Source organism: Nerophis ophidion, linkage group LG04 (genome assembly GCF_033978795.1).
Source record: "Nerophis ophidion isolate RoL-2023_Sa linkage group LG04, RoL_Noph_v1.0, whole genome shotgun sequence".
NCBI lineage: Eukaryota > Metazoa > Chordata > Actinopteri > Syngnathiformes > Syngnathidae > Nerophis > Nerophis ophidion.
In genome coordinates, this window is record NC_084614.1 from 9,526,268 (window position 1) to 9,541,987 (window position 15,720).

At 42.5% G+C, this 15,720-nt stretch overlaps 1 protein-coding gene across 5 annotated transcripts in view; it reads right to left on the reverse strand.

Annotated features, from left to right (window-relative positions):
* The window catches only part of ctnnal1 (catenin (cadherin-associated protein), alpha-like 1), a 105,010-nt gene that overhangs the window by 7,977 nt on the left and 81,313 nt on the right, over positions 1–15,720 (reverse strand). For 2 of the 5 annotated variants that reach the window (XM_061896991.1, XM_061896989.1), the window contains 12 exons: positions 14,184–14,273; positions 13,867–14,037; positions 9,153–9,398; positions 8,997–9,083; positions 8,767–8,925; positions 8,534–8,626; positions 6,841–6,991; positions 6,711–6,748; positions 6,587–6,637; positions 910–1,064; positions 797–845; positions 675–731 (listed from right to left, as the gene is read on the reverse strand). In XM_061896991.1, coding sequence (XP_061752975.1) covers positions 675–731; positions 797–845; positions 910–1,064; positions 6,587–6,637; positions 6,711–6,748; positions 6,841–6,991; positions 8,534–8,626; positions 8,767–8,925; positions 8,997–9,083; positions 9,153–9,398; positions 13,867–14,037; positions 14,184–14,273 — 1,347 coding nt within the window. The remainder of the gene's footprint in view (positions 1–674; positions 732–796; positions 846–909; positions 1,065–6,586; positions 6,638–6,710; positions 6,749–6,840; positions 6,992–8,533; positions 8,627–8,766; positions 8,926–8,996; positions 9,084–9,152; positions 9,399–13,866; positions 14,038–14,183; positions 14,274–15,720) is intronic. The other 3 variants (XR_009806395.1, XR_009806394.1, XM_061896990.1) reach the window with 3 other exon arrangements.

Below are 15,720 nucleotides of genomic sequence, written 5' to 3' on the forward strand. Positions count from 1 at the left end.
AGCGCAGGCCTAAATTTACCGCATGCCTTTGGTAAGCGCCGGAGTGAAAAGTGGTTTTAAATTAATTAGCGCCCCGGCGGCAATTCAAGGAAAAAAAATGTATCCAAAATGGATACATGGATGATACAGCAGAGGATTGGGAGAATGTCATGTGGTCAGATGAAACCAAAATATAACTTTTTTGGTATGAACTCAACTCGTGGTGTTTGGAGGAAGAAGAATACTGAGTTGCATCCCAAGAACACCATACCTACTGTGAAGCATGGGGGTGGAAACATCATGCTTTGGGGCTGTTTTTCTGCTAAGGGGACAGGACGATTGATCCGTGTTAAGGAAAGGATGAATGGGGCCATGTATCGTGAGATTTTGAGCCAAAACCTCCTTCCATCAGTGAGAGCTTTGAATGGTTGACCAAATACTTATTTTCCACCATCATTTACAAATAAATTCTGGATTTATTTTTCACATTCTGTCTCTCACAGTATGATGAAAATTACAGACCTCTGTCATCATTTTAAGTGGGAGAACTTGCACAATCGCTGGCTGACTAAATACTTTTTGGCCCCACTGTATATAATCCACAAGGGGGCGGAATAATGATGATAATAATTAATTATCCCAAGAGAAAGGTGCCGTTTCAGTTTGATCCTGAGGGGGGGGCGCTGCTTCCCTACCTGCGTGCAGAAAAGCTGCAGGGAAGAAGTCAGCTGCAGTCCTTCTTCTGACACCACCTGAGGAGGAGGAGGAGAGCGTTTGTCTCCCTGACGCCACAGAGCAAGAGACAACATGGACGCACCTCAGCCTGGTGGAAAAGATCCAGCGTGGTCTTCAGCAGACCCTCCCCTCTGGTGGAAGGAACACAGGTGAGAGGGGGGTAATCAGCGGGTTGAGGGTGGTGGGCGTGCTCACCTGGTGAACAGGTGCATGTTGTAGGCCATGCTGGCCAGGCTCTGGCTGTGGCGCACCACCTCCTGCTCTTGCTCCTCCCACTTCTCCGCCTCCGCGTCCACGTCCGACGACAGGAGGCGGAGCTCCAGGCCCAGTTTGGCCATGCTGCTCTGCTCCTGACACACACACACACTAAGCATTGATCTGATTGCACAATCCATAATTCATCGAAATTACATTTGTTTACAGTTTCACTTTCAGTTTGTTGTCTTCAAAAGTATTATTTTGGTACACAGGTGGAGTATTGCACAGGTCACACGGTACACAGGTGGAGTATTGCACAGGTCACACGGTGCACAGGTGGAGTATTGCACAGGTCACATGGTACACAGGTGGAGTATTGTACAGGTCACATGGTACACAGGTGGAGTATTGCACAGGTCACATGGTACACAGGTGGAGTATTGTACAGGTCACATGGTGCACAGGTGGAGTATTGCACATGTCATATGGTACACAGGTGGAGTATTGCACAGGTCACACGGTGCACAGGTGGAGTATTGCACAGGTCATATGGTACACAGGTGGAGTATTGGACAGGTCACATGGTGCACAGGTGGAGTATTGCACAGGTCATATGGTACACAGGTGGAGTATTGCACAGGTGGAGTATTGCACAGGTCACATGGTACACAGGTGGAGTATTACACAGGTCACATGGTACACAGGTGGAGTATTGCACAGGTCACACGGTACACGGGTGGAGTATTGTACAGGTCACATGGTGCACGGGTGGAGTATTGCACATGTCATATGGTACACGGGTGGAGTATTGCACAGGTCACACGGTGCACAGGTGGAGTATTGCACAGGTCACACGGTGCACAGGTGGAGTATTGGACAGGTCACACGGTGCACAGGTGGAGTATTGCACAGGTCATATGGTACACAGGTGGAGTATTGCACAGGTCACATGGTACACAGGTGGAGTATTACACAGGTCACATGGTACACAGGTGGAGTATTGCACAGGTCACACGGTACACAGGTGGAGTATTGCACATGTCACATGGTACACAGGTGGAGTATTACACAGGTCACATGGTACACAGGTGGAGTATTGCACAGGTCACACGGTACACAGGTGGAGTATTGCACAGGTCACATGGTACACACATCACTCACATCCTCTGCAGGCCAAGGGAAGGCTGCAAGTTTATTGTACATTTAACCATATTTCAACTATAACAGTCTTGTTACCTCAATGATTCTTGTTTACCTTTGAATAATGTACTTATGTTCACATCAATGTCACGTACTTATTGTCTACCTTCTATATTCATTTTATTTACTTTTACCATTTTTTAAAAAACTTTTCTTTCCGTTTACCTTCTTTTACCTTTTATTTACTTTATTTTACCTTCTATTTAGCTTGCATTTGCATTCATTTACCCTTTATTACCTTTTATTTACTTTTGATTACCTTCTAATTACTTTCTTTTAACTTCGATTTACCTTCTGTTTTAAAACACCTTATGTTACTTTTTACTTACTTATTTTACCATACATTTACCTTTTTTTTACTTTTTATTTACATTGTTTTACTTGTATTTACCTTATTTTACCTTCTATTTAGCTGGTTTGCCTTCATTTACCCGTTGTTACCATTCATTTACTTTCTGTTGACCTTCTATTTACCTCTTATTTACTTTTGCTTACTTCTAATGACTTTCTTTTAACTTCAATTTACCTTCTATTACTTTTAAAACACCTTATGTTACCTTTACTTTTTTATTTACTTATTTTACCATATATTTACATTGTTTAACTTGTATTCACCTTTATGTTGCCGTTACTTACTTTTTATTAACTTATTTTACTTTTTATTTACATTGTTTTACTTGTATTTACCTTATTTGACCTTCTATTTAGCTTGTGTTTGCATTCATTTACCTTGTATTTACTTTCTGTCTACCTTCTATTTACTTTTGGTTACCTTCTAATTACTTTCTTTTAACTTCGATTTACCTTCTATTACAACTCCTTATGTTACCTTATTACTTTTACCTTTTATGTACTTATTTTACCATATATTTACATTCTTTTACTTTTTATTTACATTGTTTTACTTTTATTTACCTTATTTGACCTTCTATTCAGCTTGTGTTTGCATTCATTTACCCTTTTACCTTTTTACTTTTGCTTACCTTCTAATTACTTTATTTTAACATTGATTTACCTTCTATCACTTTTAAAACACTTTGTTACCTTTACTTTTTATTTAGTTATTTTACCATATATTTACCTTTTACTTACATTGTTTTACATTTTACCTTCTATTTAGCTTGTGTTTGCATTTATTTACCTTTAATTTACTTTCTGTTGACCTTCTACTTGTGATTACCTTTTAATTACTTTCTTTTAACTTTGATTTACCTTCTATTACTTTTAAAACACCTTGTTACCTTCATTTACTTATTTTACCATATATTTACCTTCTTTTACTTTTTATTTAAAGTTACATTGTTTTACATGAAGTCACCTTATTTGACCTTCTATTTAGCTTGTTTACATTCATTTACCTTTTATTACCTTTCATTTACTTTTGCTTACCTTCTAATTACTTTTAACATTGATTCACCTTCTATTACTTTTAAAACACTTTGTTACCTTTACCTACTTTCTATTTACTTATTTTACCATATATTTACCTTCTTTTACTTTTTATTTACCTTATTTTACCTTCTATTTAGCTTATGTTTGCATTCATTTACCCTTTATTACCTTTATACTTACTTTCTATCCTTTTATTTACTTTTGGTTACCTTCTAATTACTTTCTTTTAACTTCGGTTTACCCTATTACTTTTAAAACACCTCATGTTACCTTCATTTACTTTTTTTACCTTATATTTATCTTCTTTTACCTTTTATTTACATTGTTTTACTTGTATTCCCCTTAATTGACCTTCTATTTAGCTTGTTTGCATTCATTTACCCTTTATTACCTTTTATTTACTTTCTGTTGACCTTCAATTTACCTTTCATTTACTTTTGCTTACCTTCTAATTGCTTTCTTTTAACTTTGATTTACCTTTTATTATTATTAGAACACCTTATGTTACTTTTATTTACTTTTTTCACATTATTTTTACCTTTTCTTTACCTTCATTTCAACCAGTTTTACCTTTTTATAAGGGGCCTATACAATTAAACATAATTTAAAAAAATGTATGGAACTAATTTGATGAACCACAGTAGCCTACAGACTAGCATGTTTACCATTTGGAAATGACTTGACTAAAGCAGAAAGACATTCAGATTTGCCCAAAAGTCAACATGCTGCATAACTGCTTTTCGTATCGCACATGATATCGCACACAAGTCAACACGCTGCAGGACTGCTTGTATCACACATATCGCACACAAGTCAAGCAGGACTGCTTGTATGACACATGATATCACACACAAGTCAACACACCGCAGGACAGCTTGTATCGTACACAATTCAACACGCTGCAGGACTGCTTGTATCACACATGGTATCGCACACAAGTCAAGCAGGACTGCTTATATTGCACACAAGTCAACACGCTGCACGACAGCTTGTATCACACACGATATCACACACAAGTCAAGCAGGACTGCTTGTATAACACATGATATCGCGCAAAAGTCAAGCAGGACTTGTATCATGCACAAGTCAACATGCTTTAGGACTGCTTGTATCGCACATGCTATCACAAGTCAAGTAGGACTGCTTGTATCACACATGATATCGCACACAAGTCAAGCAGGACTGCTTGTATCACACATGATATCGCACACAAGTCAAGCAGGACTGCTTGTATCGCATATGATATTGCCCACAAGTCAAGCAGGACTTGTATTACACACAAGTCAACAGGCTGCAGGACTGCTTGTATCACACATGATATCGCACACAAGTCAAGCAGGACTGCTTGTATCGCACACAAGTCAACACGTTGAAGGACTGCTTGTATCCAACATGATATCGCACACAAGTCGAGCAGGACTGCTTGTATCGCATATGATATTGCCCACAAGTCAAGCAGGACTTATTGTATCACACACAAGTCAACATGCTTTAGGACTGCTTGTATCGCACATGATATCGCACACAAGTCAACACACCGCAGGACTGGTTGTATCGCACACAAGTCAACACGCTGCACGACAGCTTGTATCACACATATCGCACACAAGTCACGCAGGACTGCTTGTATCGCACACAAGTCAACACACCGCAGGACTGCTTGTATCGCACACAAGTCAACATGCTGCACGACAGTTTGTATCGCACATGATATCGCACACAAGTCACGCAGGACTGCTTGTGTCGCACATGATATCGCACACAAGTCAACACACCGCAGGACTGGTTGTATCGCACACAAGTCAACACGCTGCACGACAGCTTGTATCACACATATCGCACACAAGTCACGCAGGACTGCTTGTATCACACATGATATCGCACACAAGTCAACACACCGCAGGACTGCTCTTATCGCACATGATATCGCACACAAGTCACGCAGCACTGCTTGTATCGCACACAAGTCAACACGCTGCACGACAGCTTGTATCACACATATCGCACACAAGTCACGCAGGACTGCTTGTATCGCACATGATATCGCACACAAGTCAACACACCGCAGGACTGCTTGTATCGCACACAAGTCAACATGCTGCACGACAGTTTGTATCGCACATGATATCGCACACAAGTCACGCAGCACTGCTTGTATCGCACACAAGTCAACACGCTGCACGACAGCTTGTATCACACACAAGTCACGCAGGACTGCTTGTGTCGCACATGATATCGCACACAGGTCAACACACCGCAGGACTGCTTGTATCGCACACAAGTCAACACGCTGCACGACAGCTTGTATCACACATGATATCACACACAAGTCAAGCAGGACTGCTTGTATTGCATATCGCCCACAAGTCAACACGCTGCAAGACTGCTTGTATCGCACATGATATCACACACAAGTCACGCAGGACTGCTTGTGTCGCACATGATATCGCACACAGGTCAACACACCGCAGGACTGCTTGTATCGCACACAAGTCAACACGCTGCACGACAGCTTGTATCACACATGATATCACACACAAGTCACGCAGGACTGCTTGTGTCGCACATGATATCGCACACAAGTCAACACACCGCAGGACTGCTTGTATCGCACACAAGTCAACACGCTGCACGACAGCTTGTATCACACATAATATCGCACACAAGTCAAGTAGGACTGCTTGTATTGCATATCGCCCACAAGTCAACACGCTGCATGACTGCTTGTATCGCACATGACATCACACACAAGTCAACACGCTGCAGGACTGCTTGTATCGCACATGATATCGCATTCAAGTCCACACACCACAGGACTGCTTGTATCGCACATGACATCACACACAGGTCAACACGCTGCAGGACTGCTTGTATCGCACATGATATCGCACTCAAGTCAACACACCGCAGGACTGCTTGTATCGCCCACAAGTCAACACGCTGCAGGACGGCTTGTATCACACATTGTATCGCACACAAGTCAAGCAGGACTGCTTATATCGCAGATTTCAAGCTGATATCATCCAATCCTTGCTTTGGCCGACACGGGCACCACATTGATATCAGACGGGTGGTCACTCACCTCGGCGTCCAACTTGACAGCCTTGGCGGTCTTCATGTTGGCAGAGTGTTTCTACGGGAGGCAAGGGGCGTGTCAGGAAAGGTCACATGACCCCAAGGGGGGCGTGTCTTTACTGGATACTCACCCCGGGTCGAGGAAGTGACAAATATGGTCGTTTGTCTCCTGGGAGCAGAAGAGAGGAAGCAGGGTGTCACTTTTTCCACCTTGTCATAAATAATAACGTTATTATTATTATTCTTCATGACTTTCTGCACCTCGCTTGCCCTCGAAGACCTCGGTGATCTCGCGGACGAGCAGCGTCATGTCGCCCAGCTGAGACTCCCACGCCTCGCAGAACACCTCCAGGTTCTCTTTGGCGATCTTGCTGGACGGGTGCAGCGCCAGAGTTTGGGCGGCAGAGATGATCTAAACATCAGCACCATGTGAGCTACATGCTAACATCACATTTTATCATCACGCTAGGTTAGCAACACTAACATAGCTATGTGAGCTACATGCTAACATCACATTTTATCATCACGCTAGGTTAGCAACACTAGCATAGCTATGTGAACTACATGCTAACATCACATTTTATCATCACGCTAGGTTAGGAACACTAGCATAGCTATGTGAGCTACATGCTAAAATCACATTTTATCATCACGCTGGGTTAGCAACACTGGCATACCTATGTGAGCTACATGCTAACATCACACTCGGTTAGCAACACTAGCATAGCTATGTGAGCTAAATGTTAACATATTTTATCATCACACTAGGCTAGCAACACAAGCATAGCTATGTGAGCTACATGCTAACATCACATTGGATCATCACACTAGGAGTGCAACATTAGCATAGCTATGTGAGCTACATGCTAACATCACACTCGGTTAGCAACACTAGCATAGCTATGTGAGCTAAATGTTAACATATTTTATCATCACACTAGGCTAGCAACACAAGCATAGCTATGTGAGCTACATGCTAACATCACATTGGATCATCACACTAGGAGTGCAACATTAGCATAGCTATGTGAGCTACATGCTAACATCACATTTGATCATCACGCTAGGTTAGCAACACTAGCATAACTATGTGAGCTAAATGCTCCCATCACATTTTATCATCACGCTAGGTTAGCAACGCTAGAATAGTTATGTGTGCTCCATGCTAACATCACATTTTATCATTATACTAGGTTAACACTAGTGTATCTATGTGAGCAACATGCTAAGATCACATTTGATCATCACGTTAAGTTAGCAACAATAGCATAGCTATGTGAGCTACATGCTAACATCACATTTTATCATCACGCTAGGTTCGCAACACTAGCATAGCTATGTGAGCTACATGCTAACATCACATTTGATCATCACGCTAGGTTAGCAACACTAGCATAGCTATGTGAGCTACATGCTAACATCACATTTTATCATCACGCTAGGTTAGCAACACTAGCATAGCTATGTGAGCTACATGCTAACATCACATTTCATCATCACGCTAGGTTAGCAACACTGGCATAGCTATGTGAGCTACATGCTAACATCACACTCGGTTAGCAACACTAGCAGAGCTATGTGAGCTAAATGTTAACATATTTCATCATCACACTAGGCTAGCAACACAAGCATAGCTATGTGAGCTACATGCTAACATCACATTGGATCATCACACTAGGAGTGCAACATTAGCATAGCTATGTGAGCTACATGCTAACATCACATTTGATCATCACGCTTGGTTAGCAACATTAGCATAGCTATGTGAGCTACATGCTAACATCACATTTTATCATCAGGCTAGGTTAGCAACACTAGCATAGCTATGTGAGCTACATGCTAACATCACATTTTCTCATTCTACTAGGTTAACACTAGCGCATCTATGTCAGCAACATGCTAACATCACATTTTAACACCATGCTAGGTTAGCACGGCTGAAAAAAGGAGTTACCTGCGGTCCGATGACGTGGAAGGTCTCCTCTGCGTGCGTGCACGTTATCTCCAGCGGCTCTGTGCCGGACACGTGACACAGCAGCCGACAATTCTGCAGGCAGGACGCGGTATGCTAATGAGCTACATGCTAACATCAAATTTTGACATCATGTTAAGTTAGCAACACTAGCATAGCTTTGTGAGCTAGAGCTAGAGTGTGTGTGTGTGGTACTTGAACTGAACTGAACTGACCTCCACCAGTTGCTCCTTCTGCTCGGTCAGGGTTCCAGAGTGCTGCGCCACCGCCTCCAGGTTCCCCTCGCCGCCAGCTGCCTTGAGCGCGCGCAGCGGCGAATGCTCGCCGTGGACCCTCAGCGTGTCGGAGGCGCGGCCCACCGCCACCTTGTGGAGCTGGGGGAGGGGTCCGGAGTCAGGCGGTCAGCGGCGTTAAAAAAGAAAAACCCCGGACGGACCGGTCTCACCTCGCGTCCCAGCTCGCCGACGCTCTGGCAGGACTTGGCGATGGCCACCTCCAAGTCGGCCGTGGCCTCGCCGGCATGGACCGACTGCTGCGCCCACAAAGACGGTGTCACCGGGTGAGTTTGTCGCCACGGCGACCGGGGTTAGAGGACACGTACCGCTTGGGTCCAGGCGTGCAGCAGCTGGCGGGCGTCCTGGCGGGCCAGCTGGCACATGCCCAGGATGGCCTGGCGCTGCTCGTGACCCGTGTAGGCCGAGTCGGTGAAGTCCTCCGTGCGCTCCACCAGCGCCTCCAGCCGCCGGCCCACGCCGTCTGGCGCCGTGGCGTACAGGTGGTCCCGGAGACACTCCACACCGTCTGGCGCCGTGGCGTACAGGTGGTCCCGGAGACACTCCACGCTGGCCTGGCGGGGGTCCGCCTCATCGTTAAACAGCACAATAGAGCTCTTTGTTCTTTGTTCTAAGCTAGATTTCATTTTTTTCCTGCTAATTTTGCAACAGTACTTGGTAGGTGACACATGCTAACTGTTAGCATGGCAGCTAAAAAAGTTAGCATGCCAATGGTAGCATGCTGACATTTGCATGCTAACTTTTTTAGCTGCCGGTAATTTGAAAATGTCATATAACTTTGTACGTGCTAAATGCTAACTGTTAGCATGCAGACGTATGCATTTTATAAATACTACTAGCATATGTCAAATACCGAATTTTACGAGTCTTGGGTATACAGATGCAAAATAAGCATACTCATTTTTTTAGCTACCGGTAATTTGAATTTTTTCTTGCTGATTTTGCAACCGTACATATAACTTGGCACGTGACACATGCTAACTGTTAGCATGGCAGCTAAAAAAGTTAGCATGCTAATGATAGCATGCTGACATTTGCATGCAAACTTTTTTAGCTGCCGGTAATTTGAAAATGTCTCTGCTAATTTTGCAACATTCATATAACTTGGTACGTGCCAAATGCTAACTGTTAGCATGCAGACGTATGCATTTTATAAATACTACTAGCATATGTCAAATACCGAATTTTACGAGTCTTGGGTATACAGATGCAAAATAGGCATACTAATGTTAGCATGGTAACATTAGCATGCTAACTTTTTTAGCTACCGGTAATTTGAATTTTTTTCTTGCTGATTTTGCAACCGTACATATAACTTGGCACGTGACACATGCTAACTGTTAGCATGGCAGCTAAAAAAGTTAGCATGCTAATGATAGCATGCTGACATTTGCATGCAAACTTTTTTAGCTGCCGGTAATTTGAAAATGTCTCTGCTAATTTTGCAACATTCATATAACTTGGTACGTGCCAAATGCTAACTGTTAGCATGCAGACGTATGCATTTTATAAATACTACTAGCATATGTCAAATACCGAATTTTACGAGTCTTGGGTATACAGATGCAAAATAGGCATACTAATGTTAGCATGGTAACATTAGCATGCTAACTTTTTTAGCTACCGGTAATTTGAATTTTTTTCTTGCTGATTTTGCAACCGTACATATAACTTGGCACGTGACACATGCTAACTGTTAGCATGGCAGCTAAAAAAGTTAGCATGCTAATGATAGCATGCTGACATTTGCATGCAAACTTTTTTAGCTGCCGGTAATTTGAAAATGTCTCTGCTAATTTTGCAACATTCATATAACTTGGTACGTGCCAAATGCTAACTGTTAGCATGCAGACGTATGCATTTTATAAATACTACTAGCATATGTCAAGTACCGAATTTTATGAGTCTTGGGTATATGGATGCAAAATAAGCATACTAATGTTAGCATGGTAACATTAGCATGCTAACTTTTTTAGCTACTGGTAATTTGAATTTTTTCTTGCTGATTTTGCAACCGTACATATAACTTGGCACGTGACACATGCTAACTGTTAGCATGGCAGCTAAAAAAGTTAGCATGCTAATGATAGCATGCTGACATTTGCATGCCAACTTTTTTAGCTGCCGGTAATTGTGAAAATGTCTCTGCTAATTTTGCAACATTCATATAACTTGGTACGTGCCAAATGCTAACTGCTAGCATGCAGGCGTATGCATATTATAAATACTACTAGCATATGTCAAGTACCGAATTTTATGAGTCTTGGGTATACAGATGCAAAATAAGCATACTAATGTTAGCATGGTAACATTAGCATGCTAACTTTTTTAGCTACCGGTAATTTGAATTTTTTCTTGCTGATTTTGCAACCGTACATATAACTTGGCACGTGACACATGCTAACTGTTAGCATGGCAGCTAAAATAGTTAGCATGCTAATGATAGCATGCTGACATTTGCATGCAAACATTTTTAGCTGCCGGTAATTTGAAAATGTCTGTGCTAATTTTCCAACATTCATATAACTTGGTACGTGCCAAATGCTAACTGTTAGCATGCAGACGTATGCATATTATAAATACTACTTGCATATGTCAAGTACCGAATTTTATGAGTCTTGGGTATACAGATGCAAAATAAGCATACTAATGTTAGCATGGTAACATTAGCATGCTAACTTTTTTAGCTACCGGTAATTTGAATTTTTTCTTGCTGATTTTGCAACCGTACACCTTACAGTCATATAACTTGGCACGTGACATATTCTAACTGTTAGCATGCTGAGGTATGCATGCTAAGATTACTACTAACACATACTAGCCTATGACTCTGTGGTATACGGATGTAAAATAAGCATACTAATGTTAGGATGGGAACATTAGCATGCTAACTTTTATAGCTAGCAAAAATTAGCAGTCATATAACGTGGTAAGTGACACATGCTAACTGTTAGCATGCTGAGGTATGCATGCTAAGATTACTACTAGCACATACTAGCCTATGACTCCGGGGTATACGGATGTAAAATAAGCAAACTAATGTTAGCATGGTAACATTAGCATGCTAACTTTTTTAGCTAGCAAAAATTAGCAGTCATATAACGAGGTACGTGACACACGCTAACTGTTAGCATGCTGACGTACGCATGCTAGCACGCTAAGATTACTATTTGCACATACTAGCATGTGTCCAGTACCAAATTATGACTTTGGGTTATACAGTTGCAATAACAATAAAAAAAAAAAATTAAGTTAGCATTCGGCATATACCAAGTTATATGACTGAGGTGTACAGCTGCGAAATTAGCTAACAAAGTGTAAAATTAGTACAAAAAAATTGTTAGCATGCTAACGCCAACTAGACTTTTTAGCAATGTTTTAAATATGTTATTTAGTTTTATTTGCTTTTTTTCAAGTTTTATATATTTTTTTCAAACCTGCCAAAGTTTAGGTGCGGGTAGACTGTATCGATTCCCAGGTACCAATTTTTGGTACTTATACCTAAACTAAACCCTGTAGATATTAACGGTTAATGTTACACTCAAAATACAGCTTATTATTTGCTGCTTCACTAGGAAGTAGCTTTTTCCAGGAAGGCCAATGTGTCATGTTGCGCCCTACAAAGTGTTTGTACTGTAAGTTTTGTACTTATTACACGCCAGCTGTCTGATTGTAACATTCATCTCGGTTGTAGCTTTTATGCACACATTTGGAGGTGTTGAAATCGCCATGCAAAACAGCTAATGCTAACAGTAGCCGGTCTGTGGCAAATCCAATGTAAATTAAAGCTGCAAGCAGCGATCAACGGGACCGACTTTTGCTGGTGTTTTCTGCCTTTACCCAGACAATATATCTTTACCTGCACTTTACCTACCTCCCCTGCATCCTGGAGTCAAACTGGTGCCTCCTTCTTTCACCCAGTCAACATATCTTTACCCGCACAGTACCTACCTTCTCTGCATTGTGTGGTCACGCCGGTGCTTCCTGCTTTTAAGCGGCCATCTTGAGACGGCAGCAGCGCAGCAGCATCAGCGTAGCAGTTCTACGAAGGCTCGTAAAATCAAAACCTGAGCTGTTAGAAAAACTCTTTTCTCAACTTTTAATCAGAAGGGTTCAATCTTTTTCCTGTGCGAGTTTGAAGCCGACACAACATGTTCGCTCAGAGGAGATAATGTTTGAAAAAAGGTGACGGGTTTTTACAAAACTTTTGTTTTGAAGGGGTAGTTGCCAACTTCCTGTTGATTTTTGCTGAAGGATGTAAATGAATTAAATGTAGGTCTAAGTGAGACCTACATAGAGGTTTCTACGACATTCCTACCGGAAGTTACAAACAGTTTTGTCTGTGTTTTCTTCCTAGGAGCAGTTTTCTTCTGTGTTTTATTCCTAGGGGGCGCTAGAGCGCAATTTTGAGTTTTGGGGTTTGCTCTTTTTATTAAATCGCAATTTTTGCCAGTCCTGATGTAAGAGTCCAGTTTGGTGAGTTTTGAAGCATTTTAAGGGGGTCAAATTACAGCTCAAAGAGGCAAAAATGACATTTTTTAGTAAACTTTTGTTTTGAAGGGGTTTTTGCCAACTTCCTGTTGATTTTTGCTGAAGGAGGTCATGCAATCTAATCTAGGTCTAAGTCAGACCTACATAGAGGTTTTTGTTTCATGTCTCTACGACATTCCTAACGGAAGTTACAAGCAGTTTTGTCAGTGTTTTTCCTAGGGCGGTCTAGAGCGCAATTTTGAGTTATGGGTTTTGGTTTCTTGATTAGATGGCAATTTTTGCCAGTCCTGATGTGTGTGTTAAATTTGGTGAGTTTTGAAGCATGTTAAGGGGGTCAAATTACAGCTCAAAGAGGTGGCGATATAATAATAATAATAAAACCTTAGAAATACGATAGGGTCCTCTGTCCCAAAGGGACATTTGGTCCCTAATTAGCATCTGGCTAGCGCGTTTTGGGAGAGTCGAGCCCGGCTTCACGTGGGAGCGTCATATTAGTGTTGATACAGGCGGGCCCCCCCCCCCCGTGCGCACCTTGTAGTCCCTGATGGCGTTGCTGACGCTGGCTGGGAGGACCTTGTTCTCCCCGCCGCCCCGCGCCTCCGTCACGATCTCGATGACCTGCTCCAGGGCGCAGCGCATCCTCTGGAAGACGCCGTCTTTGTTGATCCTGGCCGACTCGCAGTCCGGGTGCCTCAGGCAGGTCTGCGGGTAGAAACAACAACAAAAAAAAAACATGAACACACAAAAACCAAAACAGAATAAAGACATTTCCGGCTTGTAGCGCACTAGCATATGCACGCCGATTGCAGCAGGCGGTGATTTATTTATTGCAGAGCAGATGTTTTCACCTTGGAGGCCGTCAGGAGCATCATGGTGCATTTCTCCAACACGGCCCGAGCTGCTGCCATCTTGGCTTTTTTCTTTTCGTCCTTCAAGTCCTGCAACACACGCACACACACAATTTTGGGACCTCGGAAAACACACACACACACACACAATCATGTACTTCCGACCTTCTTGGGACCTCAGAAAACACACACACACACACACACACACACACACAATCATGTATTTCTGACCTTCTTAGGACCTCGGGAAACACACACACACACAATCATGTACTTCCGACCTTCTTGGGACCTCGGAAAACACACACATACACACAATCATGTACTTCTGACCTTCTTAAGACCTCGGGAAACACACACACACACACAATCATGTACTTCCGACCTTTTTAGGACCTCAGAAAACACACACACACAATCATGTACTTCTGACCTTCTTGGGACCTCGGAAAACACACACACACACAATCATGTACTTCCGACCCTCTTAGGACCTCGGGAAACACACACACAATCATGTACTTCCAACCTGATTGGGACCTCAGAAAACACACACACACACACACACACACACAATCATGTACTTCCGACCTTTTTAGGTCCTCAGAAAACACACACACACAATCATGTACTTCTGACCTTCTTGGGACCTCGGAAAACACACACACAATCATGTACTTCTGACCTTCCTAGGACCTCGGGAAACACACACACACTCACACAATCATGTACTTCTGACCTTCCTAGGACCTCGGGAAACACACACACACTCACACAATTATGTACTTCCGACCTTCTTGGGACCTCGGAAAACACACACATACACACAATCATGTACTTCTGACCTTCTTAGGACCTCCGGAAACACACACACACACACACACACACACACACAATCATGTACTTCCGATCTTTTTAGGACCTCAGAAAACACACACACACAATCATGTACTTCTGACCTTCTTGGATCCTCGAAAAACACACACAATCATGTACTTCCAACCTTCTTGGTACCTCGGAAAACACACACACACACACACACACACACACAAACACACAATCATGTATTTCTGACCTTCTTGGGACCTCGGAAATCACTCACACACACACACACAATCATGTACTTACGACCTTCTTGGGACCTCGGAAAACACACACACACACACACACACACACACACACACACACACACACACACACACACACACACACACACACACACCAGATGGTCAAGAGTGGCTTTCCTCCAGCTTCTTCCACCCCTTGTGGACGTCCAAAAGCAGCCGTGTGAAATGATGAAGAGGTAATAAAAATAGGAGGACATCACAATGTGAACGAAATGCTCCCAAAACCAAACGGCCAAAAGAGATATAAAGTTGTCTCACAAAAGACGACGTAATGATCCCTCATTAGTTACTGTGTGTGTGTGTCTGTGTGTGTGTGTGTGTGTGTGTGTGTGTGTGTGTGTGTGTGTGTGTGTGTGTGTGTGTGTGTGTGTATTTGGGGTGTGGGAAAAAATCGATTCGAATATGATTCT